The sequence below is a fragment of the Hippopotamus amphibius genome, chromosome 9 (assembly GCF_030028045.1).
Source record: "Hippopotamus amphibius kiboko isolate mHipAmp2 chromosome 9, mHipAmp2.hap2, whole genome shotgun sequence".
Classification (NCBI taxonomy): domain Eukaryota; kingdom Metazoa; phylum Chordata; class Mammalia; order Artiodactyla; family Hippopotamidae; genus Hippopotamus; species Hippopotamus amphibius.
The window spans coordinates 134,586,070-134,598,528 of NC_080194.1; the positions used below are offsets into that span (position 1 = coordinate 134,586,070).

At 52.7% G+C, this 12,459-nt stretch overlaps 1 protein-coding gene across 2 annotated transcripts in view; it reads left to right on the plus strand.

Moving 5' to 3' along the window:
• The window catches only part of ABCC1 (ATP binding cassette subfamily C member 1), a 132,823-nt gene that overhangs the window by 83,267 nt on the left and 37,097 nt on the right, over positions 1 to 12,459 (plus strand). For both annotated transcript variants that reach the window (XM_057750672.1, XM_057750673.1), the window contains 4 exons: positions 2,867 to 3,013; positions 4,983 to 5,070; positions 7,745 to 7,820; positions 10,026 to 10,152. In XM_057750672.1, coding sequence (XP_057606655.1) covers positions 2,867 to 3,013; positions 4,983 to 5,070; positions 7,745 to 7,820; positions 10,026 to 10,152 — 438 coding nt within the window. The remainder of the gene's footprint in view (positions 1 to 2,866; positions 3,014 to 4,982; positions 5,071 to 7,744; positions 7,821 to 10,025; positions 10,153 to 12,459) is intronic.

Below are 12,459 nucleotides of genomic sequence, written 5' to 3' on the forward strand. Positions count from 1 at the left end.
ACCTGTCCATCCATCTGTCTACCCACCCACCCATCCATCCCCCCACCCACCCACAAGCATTTACTGGGTATCTGCCGTGATCCGGGTGCTGTCCCAGGCACGGATGATAGAGCAGTGAATACTATAGACAAAAATGCACACCCTCATGGGGTGTCCATTCATTTGAACTGAGAGAGACAGATAATGCACACCAGGCATAATAAATACATAGTATGCTAAAGTGTCGTAAGTGCTATGGGAAAAAAGGTTCTGGTTAGAGCGATCGGGAGGGCTTGCAGTTTTTACATAGGATGATCAAAGGCTTCACTGGGAAGGTGGATCTTGGATCTTAACCTGATGGAGGTCAGGGACCTGAGCAGGGAGAGAGAAGAGTGAGTGCAAAGGCCCTGAGGCAGGACCGTGCCTGCCCCGAAGAAGGAATAACCCTGGAGGCTGGCAGGGCTGGAACAGAGGGAGGGAGGGGGAGAGAGGTAGGAGAGAAGGGCAGAGGAGTTCAGAGAAGGGACTTTACGAATCAGAGGGGCCCTGGGTCTGAGTCAAGACTTTGGCTCTTGTACTGTGTAAAATAGACTGATTTTGGAAATTTTAAAAAAAATTTATTTTTTTTGACATGTAATTCACCGCTTTTACGTGTCCAATTCCGTGGTGTTTCGTATATTCATAAGGCTAGGCAGCCGTCCCCACTGCCTAATTCCAGAGCACGTCCGTCGCCTCCAGAAGGAAGCCCTGCATTTACTGGCGGTCGCTCCCGCAACCCCACCCCGCGGCACCCGCTGACCTGCCTTCTGTCTCTGTGGGTTTGCCTGTTCTGAGTATTTCACTTAAATGGAATTGTCTAACGCATGTAGCCTTTGTGTCTGTCCCCTTCCACGTCGCGTCATGTGTTCAGGGTTCATGCGTGTCAAAGCCGGTGTCAGCACGTCATTCCTTTTTATGGTTGGGTGCTGTTCCTCTGCGTGGATGTGTTTAGAGAGTTCTGAGTGAGGAGGCTCTCTGGCTAAGAGACAGGCGCGTCATCACTACCTGGAGGAGGGCGCCCGTGTGTGCAGCTGTTCCAGGAAGCGGGGGTCAGTGGCTTTTTGAGTACCTAACCTCCCTCTTGGCCGAGGATCCTGGAAAATTTCTGTGCCTTCCCTCAGGGTCACCTCCCTCGTGAATGTCAGAACCAGGACAGGAACCAGCTCTGCTGTCCAGTGCCTCATTCTTAGGACCCAATTAATAGATTCTTTGGAAAAACAGTCCAAGGCATTTGGACCGAGTCCTGGAACAAGAGATAAAACAGCCACCATCTACTGCATTTTACTGTGCCCTGGGCACAGGGCTAAGCTCTCTGCACAAGTGCCTGATTCCTTGCTGCCAGAAGCCCTGCGAACATATATCATGACCCCCATTTTATAGATGGGAAAACAGAGGCTCCCTTGGAGAGGTGCGTTGACATCACGGCCCAGGGTCATACAGCTGATAAACAGCCAGAGCTTATGGCTTTAATTTTTAAGATGTATGACATTCTAATAGATAACAGAGAGGTGAGGCAGTGGAGACCCTGAGAATACCCTGGACCGCAGCCACACCAGAATCTTGGCCACGCCGGAATCTCCTGACTGCCAGCCATCTGCCCTGAGCTCAAGAATGAGGTCCCAGGCAGTGTATTTCCCCCTGGGAAAGCCTTTAATAGCTCTTGGAGCCTGGGGCTACCATGGGGTGGAGACTTCTGCCCATCTGCCGGGGTCCAAGGTTTTCCAGGTTGCTTTGGTAGTGTGTACTGGGTGTCCCTGGGGGAATGTTGTTAGGCCCCCCGCCATGGCAACACCTGGCACTGCTCTAGCGCCAGCAGGAGGGCGGGGCACAGAGATCTGCCTGTTGATCTTTTCCCTCCTAAGCCACACAGTGCAGCCGTGGGTTATTCAGGGGTCCTTCCTTTTTCCTGGCGAGGGAGGTGAAGTGCTGCTGTCTCAAACAACCGAGCCCAAACGCCAGTAATTTGTCTGGGAATTGAAATCCCAGGCCCCACTGCAGGGGGGGACCTTCGGAGGATGCTTGGCTGTTTGTTTTCCTTTTTTTCCCCCTTCCTTCCTTCCTTTCTTTCCTTTCTATCTTTTCTCCCTCCCTCCCTCCCTCCATTCCTTCCTTCCTTCCTTTCTTTTCCTTTCCTGGGGGGTATAAATCCTATACTCTGAGCTGGAAGGAGCTTTCAACAGTGGCACAAATCCTCTGTGTCCATTTCACAGATGAGATGACAGAGGCACAGGGAGAGGAGGTGACTTGCATGAAGTCTCGGTGCCCCTATGTGCCCGGGGTTGTTCTAAGCACCGAGGATACATCCGTGTACAAAAGTCCCTGCCTTTGTGGAGTTTACATTTCACTGCAGGAGACAGACAATGAGTACCTATAATCGTACAATGTGAGGTAGTGATAGGTGTATGAAAAAAAATAAACCAGGATAAAAGGATGGAGAGCAGTAGCGGTGCTGTCTTGGGGAGGGCAGCCTCTCGGAATGGGGAGAGGGAGTAACCAGGCCGCCGTCTGGATGGGAAGGTCATTTGGGGCAGAGGGACTTGCAAGGACAAGTGGAGGTGGGGTCACACCTGGTGATGTTGAGGGACCCTGAGAAGGCCATCCAGTGTCCCACAGAGGACGTTGGCGGGAAAGGCTGGGACTTTTGGCTCCTGGTCAGTGGTTTATCCAGTTCGTTCTCTGCATGTTTAGTGAGTGCCTGCTGTGTGCTAGACACGGCCTCGGGCGTTTCTGCTGCCTCCCGCGGCCAGTCGTGGGCCCCTGCAGCTCACGCGGGGAGGTCGGAGCAAGCTGTGCAGGCGCAGGTCACTGCTTCTGCGACTGGGACCCTGACTTGGCCTTCTGCTTGCAGGTGGCCCTGTCTACCTTTGCCGTCTACGTGACCATTGATGAGAACAACATCCTGGATGCCCAGAAGGCCTTCGTGTCCTTGGCCTTGTTCAACATCCTCCGCTTCCCCCTGAATATTCTCCCCATGGTCATCAGCAGCATCGTGCAGGTACCGGCGAGGCCGGGGAACTTCAGGGAGGGCGTCTCTGGGGGAAGTAAAGCAGAAGGGCCTGAGAGTCCCCCTGGATGCAGCTCCCCGCGCAGCCTGTCCCGCTGTGGCTGCGCTGCTTATCAAGGCCCAGGCTAGTGGCCCTCATGCTTTTTTGGTCCTGCCCCAAGGAGAAAAATATGTTTTACTTCTTGACACACACTCGAGTGTATGAAACAAAAGTTATTGCAGCTGGGCTTTCCTGAGCTCTGCAAGATTCTTCCTGAAACATTTGATCCTCTTCTATTCTGATCGAGTCTGACCTGCCCTGACCTATCCTGTTCTGTTTCTTCAGAAATGCAGCTTTTGACCCACTGAATTGGTTTTGCAGCCCAGTCATGGGCCCTGGCTCACCGTTCGAAAACCCCCAGCCGGACCCCCTAGGATCCCTGAGTCCGTGCAGTGCTTCTGTTAGGAGAGGAAACCGCTCGGTCACGCTTACACCATCTGAGGCTCCTGCACGTGCCTGCTGACGGCGTTTGGCACACTCTCCTCCCTAGCCTCGCACACTTTCCCATGAAGACCCTGTCTTTAGCCACACAGACAAATCAGCCTTTAGGTGTGGTTGTACAGGCCCTGGTCAAGGCTTTTTAAAAAATAAGCAGATAAAACCCCTTCTTTTTTAAAAAATTTATTTGTTATTTATTTGGTTGTGCTGGGTCTTAGTTGCGGCAGGTGGGTTCCTTAGTTGCTGCTCTCTGGCTTCTTAGTTGAGGCATGTGGGCTCCTTAGTTGCAGCTCGTGGGCTCCTTAGTTGCAGCAGGCAGACTCCTTAGCTGTGGATCACGGGCTTCTTGCTTCTTGCAGGCTCCTTTAGTTGCTGCTCACTGGCTCCTTAGTTGTGGCATGTGAACTCCTTAGTTGCAGCAGGCAGACTCCTTAGTTGCGGCATGCATGTGGGATCTAGTTCCCTGACCACGGATCAAACCCAGGCCCCCTGCTTTGGGAGCACAGAGTCTTATCCACTGCGCACCAGGGAAGTCCCTAAAATCCCTTCTTATTACAAACGATTTCAAATGTACACAGAAGTGGGGAGAATAGCATGAGAACGCTGTGTGCCCATCACCCAGACTCAACATTTTGCCACAATTACTTCATCTAATCCTCTTTCTGCCCTCCCTCACTTCATTCCTCTCTCTCTTTGCCGAAGAATTTTAAAGGAAATCGCAGACCTCTTGGCATTTCACCCATAAATTCTTCAACACACATTTCTTCTTACACACGTATAACACCACCATCATACCTAACAAAATTAACAGTAATCTCTTAAAATAACACCCAGGCCATGCCAAAATCGTCTGGGATTATCTCAGAAATATCCTGACTGCTGGCCTGTTTGAACCAGGACCTTTGCTGTTTGAAAAATGTATTTTCATTGAACTAATTCACACTGTGTTCAGCGTGTGTAACGTGGGGATTTGACCTGTGGGTATGTTGCTACACCTTTATCACTGTAGTGTCAGCTACGCCTCTGTCATGTGCCACGACTACCATTTCTACTTTTTTAGGGGGCAGGGACCATGAAGCTCTCGTCTCTTAGCCCCTTTGAAGTTTATCACACAGCTTTGTTGGCCGTAACCACTGTGCCACACATTCCGTCTCCAGGACACGTTTATCTCCGAGTTGCAAGTTTGTCTTAAACGGGGCCCTTGCCTTCGGCTGCTTCTCAGGTCCTTTGTCAGCTAGGACAGTCCCCCGCCTTCTTTTTTGATGCCCGGTTGTGGGCTTTTAAAGGAAAGCAAACAAGAACCAAAACCCTTTTTATTTTTTATTCTAAGGCGTCCGCTCGGTGTAGGAAATGCAGAACCTTCAGAAATAAGGGAGGATGTGGGCCCTTCCGCACCCAGGGGAAACCACTGTCAGCTCGCCATGGTCTGTTTTGCAAAAAGGTTTTAAAAATAACTGCACCCTGTCGTTGCTTTCTGTGTAGGCGAGTGTCTCCCTCAAGCGCCTCCGGATCTTCCTCTCCCACGAGGAGCTGGAGCCCGACAGCATCCAGCGACGGTCCATCAAAGACGGTGTGTCCCAGGGAGTGGGTGGGCGTGGGCCTCACCTAGCCTTTCTGGGAGCATGACCTTGCTCTTCACTTGTCTTGCTTTCTTGCTGAGAGCTAGCTCCCAGGCAAGGGCCACCCCTGAGGGCCACGTTCGAGGGCCCAGGCTTTGATTGCATTCTGGACAGATGGACAGGCCAATCAAGGACATGGAGATTGACCAGCCCACAACCCCCACTAGCTGTGCAGCCTTGGGCTGGGCCCTTCACTGCTCTGAGCCTCCCTTTCCCCACCTGGGTGATGGGAATGAAGGTGCCTTTCTTTGGCTGGGTGTTACACAGATTTTCATCAGTAGGTTTGCTTATTCTGTAGCTTATAAATTTATCCTTTCCCAGTGGACCCCCCTGAGCAGGGATCTCCAGGCACTTAATAATAATTATTAAATAGCGCTAACAGTCACGACCCGTTTCGCTGAAGTGACACTCCCGCCACGTGCGTCCTGTCCTAAGGACGTCACCACACTCACTCACGCGTTGCTCACTGCAGCTTAGGGAGTGGGGCTGTGGAAACCCCCATCTGCAGAGGAGGAGACTCGCCTGAGTAACTCGCACAGCCAGTAAGAAGCAGAGTCGGGATTCACACCCGCAGCCCGTCAGCAGAATCTGCGCTCTCACGCGCTGTGCTGCGTCTCCACACGGAGATTTATTGAGCGCTCCTGTGTGTCAGTCATGGTTCTGAAGACTCTCTGTTTCGCCTCATTTTCTCCTCATCACAGCCCTGTGAGGTGGATCCCATTGACAATCCCATTTTGCAGACGAGGAAGGCGAGGCCCAGAGAAGTTAAGTAACTTGCCTGTGGTTCTCTAGCTAGGAAGTGGCAGCACGAGGGCCTGAACCACACAGTCTGGCTGCCGAGCCTCGTAGAGGTGGTCAGAGGGATGCGTGTGCGTGACGTTGGCTATAGCGTGAGCGGTACCTGGCACCAGGCAGGCACTCAGCTGTCCTCTCGCAGCCCAGCCCAGCCCAGCCCAGCCCAGATCATGGTGGTCGCTCCTTCCCAGGTGCGTGTGAGGAGGCGACGGGCGTCGGGGCCGGGGGTCGGCCGCAGCACTGCCGACGTTCAGGGCAGGATCGCTGTGCTCTGGGGGCATCCCGTGCGGTGTGGGATGTTGAGTGGCACCCTGGCCTCTACCCACTTAGATGCCACAAGCACCCACCCCAGTTTTGCCAACTAAAAATGTCTCCAGACATGGTGTCCCTTGGGGGGGGTCAAAGGCACCCCCAGTTGAGAACCACTGCCCACTGGAATCTCCCTCCTGATGTCCCTGGCCCGTGGTCATCCAGTTTCTGCCGTGCCGAGGACCGAGTCGTTCCCCGCCCCCCTCCCACATGTACACAGATGTTCACACACACACACAGACGATGTGGAATGATGCCACCTACTCCAGGGTCAGATCTCCCTGCGTGACATGGGGCTGGCATTTGGGGCCACCGAGGAGGTTTCGCGCTCCGGAAGTTGTTCACAGCTCACTGCAGGAGTCACACTGGAAGACCCCTGGGCCCCAGTCTAGGCCTCAGCCCCCCTCCCTGCCCTGATGGCAGGCTCTTAGGCGGTTAGGCTTGGAGATGTTTGTCCACGCCCTCCGGGTGCCGGCTGGGGCCACCTTGGCAACTCCAGGCCAAGTCTTGCAGCCTCTAGTTTGACCGACTCAAGTGGCTTTTCTTAAATTCCTTAAATAGCACCTTCTGGCTTCCCCCTTGTTCTGTTTCGGGGTTGGGGGAAGGGGGGGTTAAGTTAGGTTAACCAGTAACTTCCTCTATCCACAGGTTTTGTTTCTTTGATGGGCGGGGGAATTTATTTCTTGATTTGACAACTTAAGAACACCCCCATCTTCTCTAGATGATTTTAAGTTGGCTGTTAGTTAAGAGTCAGAAGTTGCTTTTGTAAGTGAGGGGCATGGAGTAAAAAGAAAACAAGGGGAGGGGAAGTAGACGAAGGCAGAGGTGCTGGAATCGCAGAGCATCCTTGTAATGCAGGCTTTGTCTTGTGCACCCTGCCCTCCCCCACCATGATTCCCCGCTTCCTGTTCCATCTCTGAGCTTGCACAGTTTACACTGACTGGTGTTTCAGGAAGACTGACCTGCTGTGATGTGAGCAGGGTGGCTGGAGGGAGGGGGAGAGAAGGGATTCAGGGAGGTGAGTGAGGAGGCTTCCCCGGGATCCAGGAGTTTTGGGGTGAAGGACCCCGCTTTGAACATAACGGGGGGCCCAGAGGTGTAGTGAGGCCATGGGCCAGCCCAAGCTGATGGACAGGCGTCAGCATGAGAGCACGGCTTGTGCCCCGTGACCTTGGCTTCTGCTCAATTCCCCACGCCCACCCCGAAGCTGCCAGAACCCCTCAAGACAGTGTGAGGGAGTCCCCCAGGGGTCCCCCGACTTTTCCAGATGGTGCAACCTGCTGTCTTTCAAAGGCAGAGTCCTCTAGCGGTTTCCTTCTGCCCTCTGGGTCTGAGGCCGCCTGCAGAGCTGCTGGTTGAAGTTCTTTAGAAGCAGTGACGATGTAACCAGATAATGCCCCACATGAGTGGCTAGCATCTGGAGTTGAGCCACTTGATTAGGAAAAACAAAAAGTAAGAGCCTGCTGCTCATGCCCAGGGTAGGGTCTCATCTCCGTCTGACACGTCTCTGGTGCTTTGCAGCTGGGATCACAAACGGCATCACCGTGAAGAATGCCACGTTCACATGGGCCAGGAGCGACCCTCCCACGCTGCATGGGTAAGCGGGACAGGGAGCCAGCCGCAGGGCTCTGGGCAAACGTGGGTTCGAATTCCAGCCGTGCTCCAGCTCTGTGACCATGACTAGGTCACTTTGCCTTTCTCAGCCTCAGTTTGGCTCATCGGGCAGGTAGGTCCAGTCACACCTGCTTGGGCTTTGGGGAGGAGCCGCTGAGGGTGTGCCTGGCTCAGAGTGTTCCCTCAGACTGTACGTGACAGAAACCTTATACGGGTAGGCTTAGGCAACAAAGGGAAATTTCTGGTTCATATCACTGAGAAGGTCCACTTTCAGGTACAGTGTGATCCAGGGGTTCAGACAATGCCATCAGGACTCTCTCCATCTTGTCTTTGTTCCCCTTCCATCTGTGCTGCTTCCGCAGCAGACGTCCTCTCCCCTCACGATCCAAATGGCCCCCGTCGACTCCAGGTGTCCTCTTACCTCATCTGGAGAGCTACTTGCCTCTTATTGGCCCAGGGTGGGTCATGTGCTTCTTCCTGAGCCAGTCACTGTGCCAGAAGAGACCGAGCACACTGATTGGCCAGGCTGGGTCTGAGGCTGTGATGCCACCCCTGGTGGCAGGAAGGCTTGGGTCAGCTGAAAGCAGTTCTTGTCCACTCACATGTGCCGTCAGGGTGGCTTGTTCTCCATCCTCTCCAAGGTCCCGCAGCTGCCTGGCTCACTCTTTCTCACCATTTCCACATCTGGGACCCTGCCCACCCCAGTCCTTGTTTTTTCAAATCACAGCCTCCAGGGAATTGATGCCTGGGCAATTTGTCACGTGCCTCTGATTTTCTGACTGGAGGCCTTGCTCAGGGGCTCCTTTAGGCCTCCTTAGGGAGTCCCCCAAACAGGGCCAGATGGACAGATTTATCCCCCATGCCCCTAAATAATTACCCCCTTACTGGGTAGCCAAGTTACTGCTGTATTTTATCTGAGGACATGGGGAGGGGCAGGGGTCAAACTCTCCAGAGAAGAGGATCTGTGTAACACCTCCCTTGATGGGACTGCGTGTTTAGGGAGTTCTTCCTCATGTCTGACTTAACTCCTGCCCGCTTCAATTTTAGCTTTTCTCGCTAGTCCTGCTTCACAACTAAGTGGTCTGCGTCTGTGCCCCCATCTCTCCCTCTGTCCTTCCCGTCTCAGAGACCTTCTTGTTCTACTCACCCTCCTTCACCCCTTGAATCCCCCCCGGATTTCTCCATCCAAAACCTTCCCTCTCCTCAGCCTATAAAATGTTCCCATCTCGCCGGGACAATCACTGGAGCTGCCTCACTGGGCTTCCTGTTCTGTTCTAGCCCCTTAATCCATTCCCCTCCTGGCACAGAACCAAAGAACAGTCAGTGTGAGCATGCAGCAGGTACACAAGAATGAAACAACAGCCGCAAAATCCATCCACCTTTCCACCGATACGTTGAAATCAGAATAGCAGCAGTTGGAAAGCACAGCCAATGTAGGTGAACCCAAGGAATCCCTGGATGTACTCACCCTCCTCCGGGTGGCTGGCATCCCAGCTCCGACTTTGCTGTTGGCAGTGGAGTGGCAGACGTGGTCCCATGTCATGTGACAGCCAGTCTTGCTGGCAGTGTTGAGCCTGCTTTATTGTACTTCGATTGCTCTTATCTGCCAAAGGGCGATTTCAGTAGAGACGTGTTTCTGAAACTCAGATTCGTGGGTGTCAGGCCCCCTGCATGGCTCCCAGCTGGGAAGCATGTCCTTCGAGGCCCTCTCGGGTCTGGCCGCCAGCCACCCACCTCTTCAGGACTGACCTTACTCTCCCTGCCTCATCTCATGTCATCGACGTGTCCACCCCGGTCACACCTGTGGTTTCACACCTGTGGGCCTTTCCTCAGGCTGTCCCCAGGTGTCTGGGTCTGGGGCATGCTTCCTCCAGGGTTGGTTTTGGGGTGTCCCCCCTGGGGCACCTGCATGACACCCCCAGGCAAAGTTGATCCCCTCCATTTGGCCTCCTCATCGTGGCTCAGTCCCTCAGGTCTCTCCCATGGGGTCTTTTCTAAGATGCAGGTGCAGCCTGGCACCTGTCAGGGGCCTCAGGTGCAGAGGCCTCTGGGACAGTTCCCTCATGGTGGAAACGGCAGGAAGTGTTTCCAGACCTTGAAGGCTCGCCAGAGCTCTGCCGTCCTTCAGTCTCTGTCTGCACTGGGCCAGGCACCCCCTGCTGAGCCAGGCTGTGTCCTGTCATTTCAGCATCACCTTCTCCGTTCCGGAAGGTTCCCTGGTGGCCGTGGTAGGCCAGGTGGGCTGTGGGAAGTCGTCTCTGCTCTCAGCGCTCTTGGCCGAGATGGACAAGGTGGAGGGACACGTGGCTATCAAGGTAGGAGGCCTGGGTGGGGGCGGGGTAACTAATGGCCAAGGGGAAGGCCAAGGGCGGTGCTGTGTTTTCTTTTACGACAACCTTGTTAATCCAGCGGGGACAGCTTCCTTCTTTCTCCTCTTCTCTGGGCCATCCTAGAAGGCAAGGTTTTGGTGTCATTTATTTCCTGCTGTGTCTCAGCACCTAGATCAGTGCGTGGCCTGTAGTGGGCACTTGCTGGGCATTTAGTAAACACACAGGTGCCCCCTGGTCCGCCCTCTGGCTCTTGCTCCCTCCCCATCTCCACCCTGCAGTGTGCGTCTTGTGGCCGCCTTCTGTGTGAGTCTTTCTGGCTTGTTCTCTCTGTGGATCTCTTTCTATCTTTTTCTAAATATAACAAAACTTCGCATTTTTGATTTATGTTATTGGGATATTTTCTTAGAGAATTCTTTTTAAGGGAATTGTTTAAATTCTGAGTGTTTGTTGGAGTATTAACATGGGGCTAAAAGGAGAGACTCTGTTTTTACTGCTTTCACATACACAGAGTGTTTTGAACTAAGTTGGAATATTTCTCAGGAGAGTTTAAGAGGCTGCTTTCGTGAACAAATGTGTCCCATCAGAATCAGGAGCCTTCTTTGGCATTTTGCTCATTCCCGGCAAAGGCCTGTCCCTGGTGGGGGGATACTTCTGTCCAGAGTTTTGCTGACACCAGCATTTCCTGGACCATGGTCTGCAGCAAACTCAGCTTGCAGGATACTGGGGGAGTGAAGAGTCCTGGGCTCAGAGGAGCTTGGGAAAGACTGCGTATACTGATTCCCTGCCTCTTGGAGACTTATAATAAACGTTAATAAAGTCAAGTCTCTGAGAGGTCCTGCAGGGAGACAACAACCTATTTAACTTTGGTTAATCTGTTAGCGTGTCCCACACACATTTGCCTGCACCTCTTTGTTGTCTGTGCACAACTCCTTACATCCCCCAAATTACTGTCTCCTGGAATCTACTTTTGGGGATGCTGGTTTGTGCCACTGTTTTTGTTTCAGGGCGAAGTCCTTTCTTTGCTGGTTACATGATACCCTTGAGCCCAGCGTGCCGTAGAGAAAGTGTACGTTACACCAGCTGGGTGCAGACTAATGACATGTAGCTGTTGTTGTAAGAAATGATCTGTCCTGACTCTCAAATACACGTTATAAAGTAAGACTAACGGGCAGTGTGGGCTAGGTTAATGGAAGAAGATTCCACGATGGGATCCACATTGCGTTCCGTTTGACGGACCACAGGTCTCCACACTCGAAGCCCTACTGGCACGTCAGGCGGGGTGGTCCTCTGCTGGGGGGCATCCTGTGCACTGTGGGATGTTTAGCAGGACCCCTGACCACTACCCGTCAGATGGCAGGGGCAGCCCCACCGTGTGACAGCCAAAAGCGTCTCTAGCCATTGTCACATGTCCCTTGGAGGGCAGCATTGCCCCCAATAGAGAACCACTGTTTTAAAGTAAAAACCCTTTAAATACAAAGTTGATGGATCTAAAAAGTGAGGGTGCTTGAGTATTTGGTTTGACAAGGTCATAGGTTTGTTTGTGACTGGTTATTTTGCCTTGGTAAGAGGAGTGCTAGAAACATGTCTAAAACGTTTATTTCTTCTAAATATTTTAGTTGGTAGGGCTTGTGCATACTGTGTCTGAATTATCTGTGGGTGGTACAGTGAGGCTTTGTGACAGTTTGGCCCCTTTAAGTTAGGAGATTGGAGTCAGCAGTTTGGTCATGTACCTGAGAGTGAAGGTGAGGAGTTGGGCTCCCTGTGTTCCGTTCCCATACTTGTCCTCCTGGAATCCCTTTATTGAAGAATCTGAGATGGTTCCCCTTTTCCCCTCCAGTGAAGCCTCTACTCCTCACTAGGACCACCAGCCCAGTGTGACCCTCGCCGCCTGCACTGCCCCCCAGCTCGTTCCTGCCCGTCTTCCCCTCACAGCCCGTTGCCATCGCACTGGCTTCCTGTCCTGTGCGTGTGCCAAGTTCCTCTCACCTCCAGGCCTTTGCACACGCTGTTCCTCGGACTGAGATGCTCTTCCCTCTTCTCTTTATCAGACCTAGGTATTTTCACCTATCAGCCCTTAACATTTTTTTTCAATTACTAAACTAAGTGAAACAAATGCCCTCCCCCAGGCTTTATACTCATGCCACTCTCGACACCTTACATTATGTAGAAATAAAGACACAGCAGCTTTAGAAATGGACAGTTTTTATACAGATGTCCTTGCTTAAATTTCATCAAGGAAATTTCCTCAAGGACTCCTTCCCTGATGTCCCAAACTAAGTCTCACTTTTTAAA